This window comes from Carcharodon carcharias, chromosome X (genome assembly GCF_017639515.1).
Source record: "Carcharodon carcharias isolate sCarCar2 chromosome X, sCarCar2.pri, whole genome shotgun sequence".
Taxonomy (NCBI): domain Eukaryota; kingdom Metazoa; phylum Chordata; class Chondrichthyes; order Lamniformes; family Lamnidae; genus Carcharodon; species Carcharodon carcharias.
The window spans coordinates 22,739,843-22,755,412 of NC_054507.1; the positions used below are offsets into that span (position 1 = coordinate 22,739,843).

At 38.8% G+C, this 15,570-nt stretch overlaps 1 protein-coding gene and 1 long non-coding RNA gene across 3 annotated transcripts in view; one reads left to right on the forward strand and one right to left on the reverse strand.

The window, feature by feature from the left end:
- LOC121273174 overlaps positions 1 to 9,691 on the forward strand; it is a 29,011-nt gene extending 19,320 nt beyond the window's left edge. The window contains exons 8-15 of one of the 2 annotated variants that reach the window (XM_041180156.1): positions 181 to 314; positions 2,279 to 2,366; positions 3,361 to 3,485; positions 4,648 to 4,755; positions 5,896 to 6,045; positions 6,613 to 7,066; positions 8,596 to 8,801; positions 9,556 to 9,691. In XM_041180156.1, coding sequence (XP_041036090.1) covers positions 181 to 314; positions 2,279 to 2,366; positions 3,361 to 3,485; positions 4,648 to 4,755; positions 5,896 to 6,045; positions 6,613 to 7,066; positions 8,596 to 8,801; positions 9,556 to 9,624 — 1,334 coding nt within the window. In that variant the 3' untranslated portion in view covers positions 9,625 to 9,691. The remainder of the gene's footprint in view (positions 1 to 180; positions 315 to 2,278; positions 2,367 to 3,360; positions 3,486 to 4,647; positions 4,756 to 5,895; positions 6,046 to 6,612; positions 7,067 to 8,595; positions 8,802 to 9,555) is intronic. The other variant, XM_041180157.1, reaches the window with a different exon arrangement.
- On the reverse strand, positions 8,622 to 14,103 carry LOC121273179. Its single transcript, XR_005941956.1, has 3 exons — positions 14,002 to 14,103; positions 9,643 to 9,815; positions 8,622 to 8,727 (listed from the first exon to the last, which is right to left on the reverse strand). It is a non-coding gene; the product is annotated as an uncharacterized LOC121273179 (long non-coding RNA).
- Between the last annotated feature and the right edge of the window lie 1,467 nt (positions 14,104 to 15,570).

Consider the following 15,570-nt stretch of genomic DNA (forward strand, 5'->3'; position numbering starts at 1 on the left):
ACTTAAAGGTATGTAGAATCGAAATGCGTTGTGCTTCCCGGCTTTGTTCAATCTCTATGACACTACAAATTATGAAGTGTTCAAAATTACTGCAAAAGTACATTCATTTTCTGTGTTTTCTGGTACTTACTATTTTAGCTTTGAAAGATTTAATACTTTGCCATTTGCTTTCCCTTTCAGGCACAGGTACTGAAATAAGTTCTCCAAGCAGCATTCTTCAGCCAATCAAACTGTATAACCAAGTTAGCAGTAGACAGCATTTCTCAGCCCAGAAATCAGCCAGATGTAAACCTGATGGCCTGGACTTCAACTTGGTCTGTATATGTCTCTGGATAGTGGTGATAGCGTATGAAGTGTCTTGGTATTCTTTGCAAATGAGCAGAACTATAGTTTGTGCAAACATTTCTTTTCCACCGCGCACCCCCCCCAAATAACCAGGCTCACTAGAGCAATGTGCTAAGATGGTAAGATAGCTTTGTGAATTATAAATTTCTTTTCTTTACTTCCTTCCCTTCACCCTCCACCCCCAATTCCCAAAACACAGGGATATCTAATCTATTTGGTGGCTGTTTACAGTGTAAAGTTCTTTATTAAATGAAGCTATTCATGTTAGATGCAATCTCAGTCAAACTATTTGGGAAGCCAGGTATCTTTTCACTCTTAAGGTGGAGTCAGTTAGAGGCGTTCTTTCCCTCCCAGTAGCTAATCATGAAGTGACTAGGAATAAGGTCGACCATCTTGGCCATCGAGTGGCACAGGATCACCAAAGGAGGGAGAAATTATAGTCATTTATTTCTTTAGCCCCCCTGTCTCTACTTGCTCACCCCATAGGAGATACAAACTTAGAATGCAGCAGGAGTGAGTCAGACCATGAAGTGAAAAATTCCATACTAGAGCAACTGTTTTACTACTTGCCTATTAGATAGAAACATAGAAAATAGGAGCAGGAGTAGGCCATTCGGCCCTTCGAGCCTGCTCCACCATTCATTATGATCATGGCTGATCATCCAACTCAATAGCCTGCTCCTGCTTTCTCCCCATACCCTTTGATCCCTTTTGCCCCAAGAGCTATATCTAACTCCTTCTTGAAAACATACAATGTTTTGGTCTCAACTACTTTCTGTGGTAATGAATTCCACAGGCTCACCACTCTCTGGGTGAATAAATTTCTCATCTCAGTCCTAAATGGTCTACCCCATATCCTCAGACTGTGACCCCTGGTTCCGGACTCCCCCAGCATCGGGAACATCCTTCCTACATCTACCCTGTCTAGTCCTGTTAGAATTTTATAGGTTTCTATGAGATCCCCCCTCATTCTTCTGAACTCCAGCGAATATAATCCTAAACGACTCAATCTCTCCTCTTATGTCAGTCCCACCATCCCAGGAATCAGTCGGGTAAACCTTCACTGCACTCCCTCTATAGCAAGTACATCCTTCCTCAGATAAGGAGACCAAAACTGCTCATAATATTCCAGGTGTGGTCTCACCAAGGCCCTGTACAATTGCAGAAAGACACCCCTGTTCCTGAATCATTTGTCTCTCAATTAAATTAACCTTTTCAAGTTCTGGCAAACTTGGGTTTTGTGAAATCTCCTTTGAACTAATAGCTCCTATTTATCAACCTTTTGCTTTGTGTCCTCACTAACCGATTACTTGGGATTTATGGGTCGTTTCACTAAATAAAATTGAGACAGTCAGATTCTGTCGCTTTGGGATAACGGCTGTGCAATTCTGAGATTGGGTTTGAAGCGCAGTCCTGGACTACATATACTCAAGCTTTGCATCCTAGGTGATCCTATGGCAGATGCAAAGTAGGGGAAACAGTGTATGGCGTGTATGAACAATTGATTTGCAAAGTATATGGGCAATAGTCTCAATGAACAGGCAAGTTGATTTTGGCTTCCTAACACTGAATAATTTTTCGCATGTTGAAGAATTAAACTGTGGGAATTGGAAAACATTTTGTTTAAGGAAGAAGTTGGAGAAGGAAGGAAGAGCATATATGGAATGAGGATTGTTTTCCCCTCATTCCAGCTATTCTACAAATACACCTCTTGTTTCAGTTCAGCCTGGTTCAAATAAACTGAGATAGATTAATAGCAGCTGTGCAAGCGAAGTTACCAGGTCAAAATGGTACTATTAAAATCTTAATCCCGGTAGCCAAATTTACCTAATCTCCTAATTTGGCCATTTTTCTCTCTTTGTGTATATTTTTCCCTCCCCACTTAAAATCTGAATAATCTAGAACATAACGTTTTCTTCATCTCTCTCTTCAGATGGATAGAGCTTGTGAATCCAATAGTTCTGTTGCTTCCACATTTGTTTCTGCTGGAGGTCCTGGCACTTTGAAACCAGATGCCAAAGGTAGATGGAAAAAAATCTTGTACTTATATTGTGCCTTTTAAGACCTTGGGACGTCTCAAAGTGCTTCCCAGCTAATGAAGCACTCTTGAAGTGTAGTTGCTGTTGTAACGTTGATAAATACAGCAGCAGTTTTTTGCACAGCAAGTTTCCACAAACAGCGATGTGATAATGATGCAGCAGGTTGGGTGACCTGATCCCAGCGCTGTCCTTAACTGAATGTTAGGAGTCAAATGAGTGACCTAGCGGTGACTCCCCATTCATTTTTTTTCCTTTTGCAGAATGGCCAGGAATTGCTCAGCAGAATTCTGTTTAGTAGCCACCAGTAATTCAACTATTAAGTAGGATACATATCAACATTCAAAGTAACTACATTTCGCAAACTAGACTTGGTGCAAGTTAGGATATGGAAAGCAGTGTTTTAAATGAGCTTAAGCTAAGTTTATTGAGTGTGCAAGATAGGAGGCTGGTCTGTTGTGTCTGGAACATGGATGAGCATTTCAGCAGCAAATGAGCTGAGGCCGACGGGGGGGGGGGGGGTGGCTGCAGTTGGTAGACAGGTGGAAATGGAAGTAGGTGGACTTTGATGGAGAGGATGAAATCTCAGTTCAGCATCAAATAAGACGCAGAGGTTGCAAACAATTTGGCTGAGCCAAAGATGGTAGAGGCAATTCAGGAATGTAGCATGGGATGTGGGTGACACTGGCTAGGCCAGTATTTATTGCCGATCCATAATTCCCCTTGTTCAGAGGGCATTTTTAAGAGCCAACCACAATGCTGTGGGTCTGGAGTCACATGTCACAGCAGATTTTCTTCCCTAAAGGACATTGGTGAACCAAATAGGTTTTTATGACAATCGACAATGGTCATCATTAGACTTTTAATTCCAGATTTTTATTGAATTCTGCTGTGGCAATATGAACATATTGTGCCACAGACATGTCAATATTTGTATCGCCCTGAGATGAAACTAATGTTGTGAAAACTTCTTTTTCAGATCTAGAAATGCAAACACCCAACAGAGTGTTACGACCACCTAACCATCACTTCAGCAGTACTCGGGCTCCATCATCTCAAAACCTATGGCATCCAAGATATATGCCAGCTCCCCCAACAAGTGTGGTCAGTACACATCTAAGGTTGTATTTGAACTGGTGGTTTGTGTATTAGATTTCATAGAAATCATTTTGAGCATCAATGATCAAAAGGTAGTAGATTTGTACAATAAATTAGTAACTGAAAATGTCCTATCTGAGGAAATTGGAAACTTTGTATATTAATACATATTCAACCTTAAGGTTAAGGTATGTCTTTTCTTCTTTCTCTTCCTGCTAATTTCTTATCTTCACCCTCACCTAGTGTCAACTGTTCAAGCCTTTTGATTGTCACTTGTGTATGTGGGGCAGGGTTGTGGTGCATTGGGGAGGGTAGGGAAGTCTTATCACAGCCACAATGATTCATTCTTCTTCCTTTCTCTATTTTTCTTTTCCTTCCCAGGCCAACTGAGGCCAATTAAAGTGTCTCTTTGAGCGCTGTGGCTAAGATCAGCTAACCCAGCACAGACTGGGTTAGAACACAAATATACGTGTGGTCCCACTCCCAAAAAATAAGACTAGCCTGCTGACACTTGCAGTCTGGGGTCACATATAAAGAATCTACATTTAGGTGAGGTACTGCAGAAGTGTAAAATAATACATCAGCATGAGTTACCATCTTTACAAGAAAGCAGTTGGGGTGAATAAAGCAACTTGCTGGAAACAAAATAGGAATTCATGTTCAAGTGTACTGTCTAAGATTTTAACTCTTTTTGACAGTTAATTGTGTTAAGTAAAATGAGTGGTGTTTTCCCTTGAACACTGCATTAATTGTTAGTTGAATTGCATTTACAGCATAATTGTAAACTCAGTTCAGAACAAGTTTATTGAAGTAAAATCAATTAAGTTCTAAAATACTGCGTACTCAAATGCTGCCACTAATCATGAATATTTAGTGACCATGTGGGCTCAGAAACTTAATAAAGAATTTGTTCTTTAGATGCCATTAGAGGTTCAAAAGGAGGTCATTACTGGTTCAAAATTAGTGTTCATGCTTAATGATGTGACTAAAAATCACAATGTCGGTTTGACTTCAAAATGAGTAGTTAAATGTTTTCCTGTTGCTACTAATATTCTTAATGGATTTGAAAATTCATACTAATTTGTCATGTCCCATCTCCTGTATGTATGTGTTATTCAGAAATCTGGTCTAGATTCTTTTGTCAAACTAACTTTATTCATTCCTACAGGTTTCCACTTACAAACCTGTGAATTGGTCAAATGTTCACTCTCTTAAGAGCAAAACAAATGAAGATAGTGCCTTGAACCATGTAAAGGATGGTGAATATCTGCCAATGGTGGGTGAAGGATAGTGAGACCTTATCTGTGTTACGTAGCACATTACCAGTTTAACCAACGGAAAAAGTTGTAATGATCATTCTAAGACTACTGTATATACTCTTGTACGACAAGAATTTATGTCACTGGGGGTTGAAAGAACTGTCTTAAAACCTATCTTTTTGGCCAAGCTGTCAGTCACCTGTTCTAACTCTCCTATTGTTGCTTGGAATCCATTCCTTTTTCTCTCCCTTTATAAAGTGCCTCAAAGTTTTTCTCTATTAAATTTGTTATATTCAACAACAACTTGGATCCGTAAGATTGCTAAATATGCTAAACCACCATTGTCCAAATAGCTGGTCACTTCTCAAACAAAATGTAGAAATTGCCATTCTCAAAATTAGAGGAGTGGCCACATTGGTTACCTATTTTTTATTTCAAATTAGGTGGACCTCCTGATATTCTAGATTGTTAACTGTCTTAATTACAACTTTTAAGTAGTCTTGTAAACACAAGAAATCAAAGCTGAAAAGAAAAAGACGTGCATTTATATAGTGTTTTTCACAACCAGACATCTTGAAGCACTGTACAACCAATGAAGTACTTTTGAAGTTAGTTTTGTAGTTATTGTTGCATTATAGGAAGCATGGCAGCTAATTTGTGCATAGCAAGCTCCCACAAATAACAATGTGATAACCCGTCTTTTGTGATGTTGATTGAGGGTTAAATATTGGCCAGGACACCGGGGAGAACTCCCCTGCTCCTCTTCAAAATAGTGCCAAGGGATCTTTCACATCTATCTGAGCAGGCAGGTGGAGTCTTGGTTTAATGTCTCATCTGAAAGATAGCACCTCCAGCAGTGCAGCACTCCCTCAGTACTCCATTGGTGTGCTAGCGTAGATTTTTATACTCAGGCTAGGAGCTTGAATTCAAAACCTGGTAACTCAGGCAGGAATATTACCTACTAAACCACAGCTAACACTATGACCTTCAGTGTTGTTCCATCATCTGTCGCTAGGAGGTGCACTCTCTGGGACTGCCACCAGTGTTTCCCAATTCTCTAGTAGTGTGCATATTAAGTTGTGAATAATAACATCAAAGTAAAAGTGTGATGAGATTTTGCACTGCATATATAATGCGTATGACACTCTCTATTTTAGGATCAGATAGTACTTCGTCTTTTTAATGATTCAGAAGATCCAAATGAAGTAGAGAAAGCAACAGAGACGCCAAGCTTAAAGGAAGAATTGGAAAGACCAAAGTCCAAGCAGGATCCGAGCCTGGTTGATTTAAAACTGGTAAAGCTAAAGGTACAAGAACCAGCGTTTAATGGCTATAATTTAAACAGTAGTTACAATATAGAGTATTTTGTTGACTTTGTATCACTTGAGTGTTATAAATCCTTGCTCCTTTCACAGGCTCATTAACTTCCTTCCCTTTTCCCCCAATTTCATATGGGAGGTGGGTGGGGAAAGAAAGAAAAAAGTGGAACTCTGTCTGTTCCCCGTCTCTCCTCCAGCATCCTTATTTTTTAAAAACTGTGAACTAATAGTTATTGTAATTAATTTATAATTCTCTCAACCTAAGGTACTAAGACTAACATGAGTGTTTTTTTTAAGTATTCTCTTGTTTTTAATTTCTACTGCTAATATTCCTCTTCTGCTTCTGTTTCCTGGCTAAAAGAACAGGCAGAAGAGCTGCTCAACTCTTTGCCAATACTTCTCTCTCCACTACTCACAATGACATGGCTGAGCTTTCACTGTCTCTGCATCTTTCTTTGCGATTCATGATTTAAGAGTGGAGTACTACATCATCAATAAGTTTCATTTCCTCCAGGTTCTTGAGATGTTGTGATTTTTTTTTAATATATTTTACAGAACATTGAACTTCTTTCACAACAGCTTCAGAAAGAGATGCAGGAGGTAAAGGTGATTGAAGAGACGCTCATAGAAAATGGCTGTGAAGCAAATGCACCTGTCTTCCTGGAAGAACATCCCAATTTGGCTGGTGCTGTCTTGAAAAGCAGACCAATTGCCACAGCCTTGAAACAGCAAGAAGCTGAAGAACGTGTTCTTCCTTCACATTGTACAGCCCTGACTTCCAAGCCAGCACTTAAGCCTGTGGACTGTTCAATACAGACTAACAGTGTTTCTGGAGCTGCAAATAGTTTTCCTACCATTGCCTGCCAGTCCAAGATGTTGCTTCCTTCTACTGAGCTGGCTTTGAATATGATGGACACATTGCCCACACCCATTTTCCATAGCTCTTCACGCTTGTACACAACTGCCCAAGGGTTGAAATTCCAATCCCCTTTTTGTAGTGGAAGCAGAGGTGAGCTATTTATCATAGAATCATTTATATATGTAGATTTGGGAAGTTAGGTAGCTTTTATAATGAAAGGATTGTTGTATGGTATTATTACAGTATAATCTCCTCAGCAAGGTGGCATGTAGAATTGTCAGAGCAAACTTAGCATTTGCTTGTTTATGCATGAGACTGGTGTAAACAAGGTAACAAACTTACAACAAAATTTGCTGTGTACAAAGCTGTGGTAATATCTACTCTCCTATATGCAAGTGTGACATGGACTACTCCAGACATATTAAGCAGTTGGAGAGGTTCCACATGAGACGCATTCGGAACATCATAGGCATCAAATGGGACAGGATGAGAAATGCCATGTTATTAAGGTAGACAGCAACTCTCTATTTACCGTCTTGGACAACCTTGCCGATTAAATCAATTATCCTTCCTTCAGCACCTGCCTTCCACGTTGAAAATCCTTTTAAACTTAGAATTTAAATTAAATGACTTGTGCTGTTTCATTGTTAGTCTGATAGTTGGTTATAAAGCTAGTGAAAATGTTTCAATTCTAAGTGATTAAAGATTAAAATTACAAAGTGATTGGGATTTCCACATAAATAATGATATTGAAATAAATCACATTGCAATCTCCATCACTTTGTGAGAATTTACAGTGTCTATTTTAGAGTGAGATACATAGCACCCATCCCATCTGATATTTGAATCCCTGTTTAGTCTCTGAACTAAAAGTGTCCAGCAGAAACTGGAATGTTCATTCCAACAGCTAGATCTCTAAAGAGGAACACAAGTCCCTCTAGATGTCTGGAATTATTTAAAACATTCCATATCACCTGCAAAAGCAGCATTTTTTAAAAGGATAAAGACTTGCATTTGTGTAGCACCTTATTGTACATCCCACCAACATCTCAAAATGCTTCACATACAAAGAATTACTTTTCAAGTGCAAACAATGCTGTTATGTAGGTAACCATAGAAAATCATTTTGCACAAAGTAAGATCCCATGATAACAATAATATGAATAAACAGCTGTGCTGTTTTCGTGGAGCTGGTTGAGGGTGAAATTTTGGCCAGGACATTTTAATGAATCTTTAAACTCCACCCAAACAGGCAAACGGAGCCTTGGTTTAACATTCCATTTATCACGGTATCTCCAGCTGTGTCTGTACTACAATCGAGTACAAGCCTAGATTGAGTCCTGGACTGGTGCTTGAACGCACAATTTTCTGACTTGGAGATGGGAGTGTTATCAACTGAGCAAAGTTGATCATTGATCAATGAATAACTACTGCAGTTTGATCCCACTACTTTTATTTATGAATTGTAAAATCTGTTCATGGGTCCAATTGAGAAATGGTTCTTCCCCCAGGGAAATATAAAAGGGCAAGTTGTGGATACTATTGAAAACAAAAAATATCTCACTTGGGTACAAGTATTCATTCACCAAAAAACAGTTGATTCTAGATTTTTTGGAAAATATTTGCGTACCAAAAGGTTTACACTGTGAATTTTCAAAACTGTCTCTTCTGACCTCCAGACAGAAGTACCCTGCTCTGGGCCAGCATGAAGCAGAGGTTTAGCCAGGTTCTTCCTGGATGTCGAAAACCTTCCCAGGAGGCATTTTTGGACGAAGAGGTTTCCTGCTGTCTTGCCCGTGCCTTCCAGTCACCTGAGATGAGAATAAATAGGGAAAGAAACTGCACCAATCCAGTAGCCAAGATACTTGAGCAACAAGAAGTTATGGTGAGTTATACCACTGCCAAATAGGAATTTCTGCATCTTATCCCTTAATCAAGTGTGAATTTTGTTCCTGGGAAGGGAAAGGTCAATTTTCCGTACAATAACATTTGTAATTAGAACATATCAATCTAGATTTGTGACTTGTACAAACATACTTCAGCAACAGTTACAAGTTGGCCAAAATATTTCTAAAACATTGACATAAATACATAGCTTTCAGAAAATGAGATGAAAGCCCCCATGGGAAATGGAAGAGCTTCCACGTCTTAAATTCCATTTTAATCTTTTTCAAATTGGCTGAGACCAAAATGAGTGAAGCAAAGATGCTACTTTTTATAGTGGATTTCAGTTTTGGACTGTAAGCACAGTTAGTTGTGTTGTAACCATTCAACAATATGTACATGCCCCATCAAAGTATTTTTGTATTTTTTTTTCACAACGCCTGTGTAACTGGCTTATATTAAAATCTGTCTCTGGTGCTAAAGGAACCTGAGCACAAATCTGTGTCAGCACTTCTTTAAGACAAGGTTGCCTTTCATCCTCCTTTAAAATTTGAATAACTTTATAAAACTTTCCAGCGACCTACATCATCATCCATTGAACAGATAGGTGTATTACAAGAGTCTAGCTGGAAGGGGCAGTTGATTTTCATTCCATTTTTCATAGCCTTTCAGATTTCTTTGCAGCCTGAAACTGACCCCAGAAGCTTTTTAATTGGTATTGTCTTGGATTCTAACACTGTATTTCTGCTCTGCAGCACTTTGTCCCAATCGAGCTGCATCACCAGCCAGAAGTGTCTCCAACAATTCCTGTTGTCTATTTATGAGGAGCAAACAAGGCTTACCCCCGTTGTTATGAAGTTCAGTATTTTCGTTCCTTTTCTTCATCTGTATCAATGCCTCTAATTCTGGTGAGGAGACAGGTTTAGTTGTGGACGCTTCAAGATCTTGATTGACTGTGCTTCTGGGTATATTACCAGTAGGATAGTTGCTTTTCAATATCCGTGGTGATTCCTTGCTAAAACAGAAAAGCTGTGCTTTATCTACGCAATACTCAAGTTGTCCCACTTGTAGAAGGGAACATTTTGTGATCAATCAACTATATAAACTACCTAATTAGCACAAGTATCCTAGTGGCATAACCTGCTGTCTTATGGTCAGTTTCATCACTGTAGAAATTGTCTAATATTTAAAATACATTTTCACTTTCATCAGAAATGATGCGCTATCTGACATTGAAGACTTTCGCTTTTGATTGTGAGTTCCAGCATTAATTTCTTTTTTGTCCTGCTATCCTTTTAAAGGTCTCTAGCTAAAGACGACAGAATAAACTTTACTCCTAATGCGTGTACTCTCATAGTTAACACTAACACTTTAACCAGTTGGTTCAGATCTTTTTGTGGGGCTTTGTTTTCTCAAATTTGTGATGTGAAAAAGATAAGATTAGAAATGTTCTTTCAATATCGCTGAAACCTTTTGTCTTGTACTCATCAGGACAAACACAAGAATGCCAAATTTCAAAATATCACAACAGTTTATATTACTGGAGAAAAGGGTGCTGCTGGGTTAGCAAGTCAACTCTGGCCAAGGTGTTGCCATGGAGAAAGCAATGGGAAACTACAGGCTCCCCAAAGGTCAACTTGCCAACCAATCAGCACCCTTTTCTCCTAAAATATATATTGTGATCGTTTGAAATTTGATATTCTTGTGTTTATCCTGATGATTGCAAGAGGAAATGCTTCAGCAACATGTCTCTCTTTTCAGCAATATTCAAGAAATGTCACTGCAAATTTTTTGAAGTTGCTTGTTTAAACATCACGGAACTCTTGCAGTTTCACAATCTTGAATTGTATCAGTTAAATGTAATATTCTCTGTAAACAGAAAGCAGGGGTGGCAACAATATGACTACTGCCACACAATTAAGGGAAGGTATTGGCAGTTTTCCAACTGAAGACCTTAAGTGTATATAAGTGTATATCAGTCACATGACTGATCCTGCAGTATAAGGACAAGATTTTTTTTTCTAACTGTCCCAAAGATGTAAAAATTTCTCTGTAAGTTGGATTGCTGGCCAAATGTAAAATAACCTGTTAATATAGTTCCCAAAGTCATTTGGAGTTGAATCAGATTCAAACAGGAGTGTTCAACTTTTAAGATCTAACCAGAATTTGTCTTTTGTGCCACCACTAAACCATGCTTACGAATTTTTTAAAAAGTACCTGTCCTACATCTCTCTATTGTTTGGTGTCGCTACAACCTAATATGAGGCATCATATTTTCACCAGTGCTAATCTTCATTAAGGAAATATGGCCTGACACAAATTTAGTGATGTCTTGGTTTCCTGTTCCCCGTTGAAAGGAACATCAAAACGCTTTCCTCTCAGCCAGGGTTGAGTTTTAATACTTGACAATCCCAGTTAATAATTTACTGATAAGCAAATGACCTGAATTTGAATATCAGTAAAACTGTTCCACTACACTTTTTAGGTAGAAAATATTTAGGTCCTGAGTTCATCCCTTGATATTGGTTAGGCACTTATAGAGCCCTACAAGTTACACAACAAATTGAAGCCCCACTTAATTATTTTTAACTTTAAATGGTTGGCTCCTCCTTCAGCTTTTTCCATATTACATGGGGTCACCTCAATGTTGGTTGATTACCCTTCATATCAACCATCATTTTTAGATTTAGTGGTTGGTTTTACAGCCAGATACCCTTGCTGCTGCTAATCCTCCCATTTATCCAGGCTGGGATCTGGCACCATTACACACTGGCCTGCCTGCACCAGTGGCTGGGTTCTTTCATAGCCAACCAGGAGCAGGATTTGAGCCTGAGGACTTCTGGCTCAGAGGCAGCTACCCACTGAGCCACTCCAGCTCCTATTTTTAACTTTAAATAGTTTCTGTAGGTGAACCATTCCAATCCTGGATATTCTGTTTTTGGTTTTAATTTTTGCCTTACAGGGAAAACTACACTGTAGCCTGACTCACTATTGTAGGATAGATTTAGAATTTCTTAATTAAAACATTCAGATTTTCCATTAAAATTATAATACTTTACTGTAAATGTCTCAGCTAAATCTGGCAATGTATCTGTGAAGTTTATCTTTAATCTTTAAATGTCTAATGAGTGCCTTTGTAGTCCATTATGGCTATACTGGTCTATTAAACATTTTGTATGCCTTGTACATTTTTGTATATGTAACTACTATGCAAATAAAGCTTTATTATGAATACTTCTGTGTTTCTTTTGAAATGGGATGTATTTAACAAAGAACACAGTGAAACTTAGTTTATATCATTGCACCTGCACTTTTGGTCACGATAAAGAGACATCAAATTTTACCCCCCCCCCCCCCCCGGACCCACGGTCTGGAAACGCGCCAGTGGCAGAACATAAAATTTTGGTCAAAACAGAAAATGCTGGAAAAACTCAGTAGGTCTCACAGCGTCTGTGGAAAGAGAAACAGAGTTGATGTTTTGAGTCCATATGACCCTTATGAAACGTTAACTCTGTTTCTCCCTCCACAGATGCTGTCAGACCTGCTGGGTTTTTCCAGCATTTTCTGTTTTTGTTTTAGATTTCCAGCATCTGCAGTATTTTGCTTTTATCATTAAAATTCTGCTCAATAGTTTATTTTCTACTAATCACTCCAAAAAGTGCTGACCTTTGCTGGGATTCCTGAAATTTAGTACCTCGCCCAAGTGATCTTTGCTGAGGTGTGATTCTCACGGGTAAATGTTGGTGGGTTATTTGGCTATGGTTTCACATCTGAACCCAGCTGCACTCTCTCATCTGAACTTCACCTGTGCTTTTTCCAACAAAAATCAAGTGGAAACACTGGTTGATTTCCTTGCTGCTGCCCCCGCCCCCCCCGCCAGCCAAATTGGCTGAGGGACAGCTCTGACCAATATGGTGGCCCCACCACTACCCAACCTGAAACTAATTCAACACAAAACAACAATCAAAGTTCCATTCTGTAGTGTTCAGCTGCTTGCCTATGTGTGTCTAGTATCTGTTCTTTGTGTGTGATTGGTTAAGCCTGGATGTGGTGACAGAAAAAGAAACTCAACATAGGCAAGCAACTGTATGCATGACAGCAGACATTTTAAAGCATCATTTCTGCATATCTCCAAAGCTCAAAACCCAACACATTTAAACAGCCAACACAGAGCCCTGATTTAATGGAACTCCTTAACTTATATTGGTTCAATCAAAACGCCTCATTACTGCACTGAAGGGTAGCAGTCCATTGTATAACATGATATATCTTTATAGTATGGCCCGTGGAGTAAAACACAACATGGCCTTTTGAGCTGAATGACCTGCTATTGTACTGTACATACAATGTAATCCTATTTCCTGACTCTCTGGCCTACTGTATCTCAAGGCAAATTCTTGTGTGCATTACTAATGCTGTAACTTCAGGTCCCTCTGATAAAAGCAGCAAGATTAGTTTGAGAAAGATACCTGATCAAAGTGGCAACACAAGGCAGCACATGAATTTCAAACAGATGGTATTCTTGGCTGTTTCTAAGGATTATGAATGATTGCAAATCCATTTTACATGGGGAGATTGTACTTTAGGGTGAAGACCAACCATCAGTAGCTAGTTAACCCTCTCTCGCCTCTGCAATGTGTATTAGAATTTCATTTAACCTCCAACCAATTTATTTTCTCCTAAATAAAACAAATTTTATTATAGTTCTGGACATAAAGTGATTGCAGTTATCAATCATGTGCTACCGGGACTTGTCTCTACATCCTGCTAAGGTTTGGCCATGTTATGTTTCTCGTAGCCATATGGATCTTTTACATAGGAATTGTCCGCACACTAATTACAATCTCTACACATTTTGAAATGGAACGGGAAGTTGGGTTGCCAGAAGATGGTGCTGTTCACAATTTTTTTTAACTCGCTGGTCTCTGCCCTGTTTCTTTTTTACAACCTGGGTGTTGCCAACACCCTCGGTACTAACTTACATTTTTCAATATTCAGTAATTAGTATAAATGGTTGTGTGTATAATTTGAGTAACTGTCTAACAGAAATTTGTTTCAATTATTTACATGAGAATATATGATTGCAAAAAGTGGCTAATGTTTTTAATTGACTTAAATAAGATTTAAAATATATAAAAGCTGTATCTATCTCAATACTATCTCCCATAACTGTGCTACTATGAAGATGATCAGATATTTACCACAGAATAACTTCTGCTCTGTGCTGTAGATTAGAGGTTTCCCCTGGGTCCATTGTATGTATTTGTGCGATGTGCTCCTACCGTCCAGAAACCTGATGTTGGAATACACTGGTAGCTGTCGGCCATTTCTCGCAACTTTTATCATTAGTCAGCTGTCTGCCTTGAAATTACAAAGTGAGGTCTTGGTTTTAGCAGAGGTATTTACCAACTTTAGAAAGATTTCACAGTAACCTGTTATCCCACAGTATCATTTCAAGTACCACAGTGTATTAATTACATGGTGTATTAAATAAACTATGTATATAAGAATTAGGGTTGAAAAAGGACATAATTATGCCTGTGTTAAGCTGCAACATATGTATGAAAATTTATGATTAAGATATTTAATAAATAGAATGTTAGCCCCTTAATTTCTCTAACAGACTTTCACATTTGTGGAAACTTCCTTCTATTGTTATGATACCAATGATGGTGCTTAATATTGTACTTTAGTATCAAAACAACAATAGAAGTACTATGGTGAGGTGAATGTGACCAGGACTACATTTCTAGAAATATTCTAGAGAAGTTGGATTATCTATATTGTCTCATCAATACCCTGGAACCTAATCACAGCTACATAGTGAATCCATATCATTGGTAGGAAAATGTTGGTAGTCATTCAGTGAGGAATGAGCGGTTGTATTGCAATGTTGGGTTCTTCCTCCTATACTTGTGGCCTCTGGAGTATTATTTATAGCCAGCCAGTCCAGTGGAATACCTGTAATACAATAGGTATCCCATATTGTTAGGGCAACCAGAGACCTTTGTAAAATTGAAGAGACACCTCTGAGAGGGTGATTTGCATTTACCTGCTGACATCTTGTGCCAGTCCTGGCAGAGACCAGATGTTTATATGCTGCCTTAGAGGAGGATGGTCCCTTTAAGCAACTTTAGGGACCAGACTCCTGCAGCAACAGAGATTTTCCAACCCCCACCACAAGCAGAAACCTTCCAAAAATATTTATATTGAGATTACCCCAGGGAATTTGTTGAGGTCAACAGCACAGCTATGGGTTTTTCATTTGCTGCTTGGCAATGGAGTTTAAGCAAAGTTTCAGTTGGAGGTAATTGCTTTGACTAGAAGATTGGTTTCGCCATTGTAGGGGATACACTCTGACTCTTGACTTTTAACAGTTAGCTGTTCTCCTTGGTGATAACACCAACTTCTACAATGCAGTTGGAACCATATAATAGCACAGCACAGAAGGAGGCCATTCTGCCCACTGAATCTGCGCTGGTCCTTTCGAAGAATAATCCAGTTTGTCCAACTCCCTGGCTCTTTCCCTTTGTGCTGCAATTTTTTTCTCCTTCAATTGTTTATCTAATTCCCTTTTGAAGGCTACAATTGAATCTGTCTCTACCATCCACTCAGGCAGTGCCATCCAAATCCTAATCACTCATTGCATTAAAAAAAGTTTTTCCTCATGTCGCCTCTGATTCTGTTACAATCACCTTAAATCTGTGCTCTCTGATTATTGACCCTTCAGTCGTTGGAAACGGTTTCTCTTTATTTACACTATCTAAATC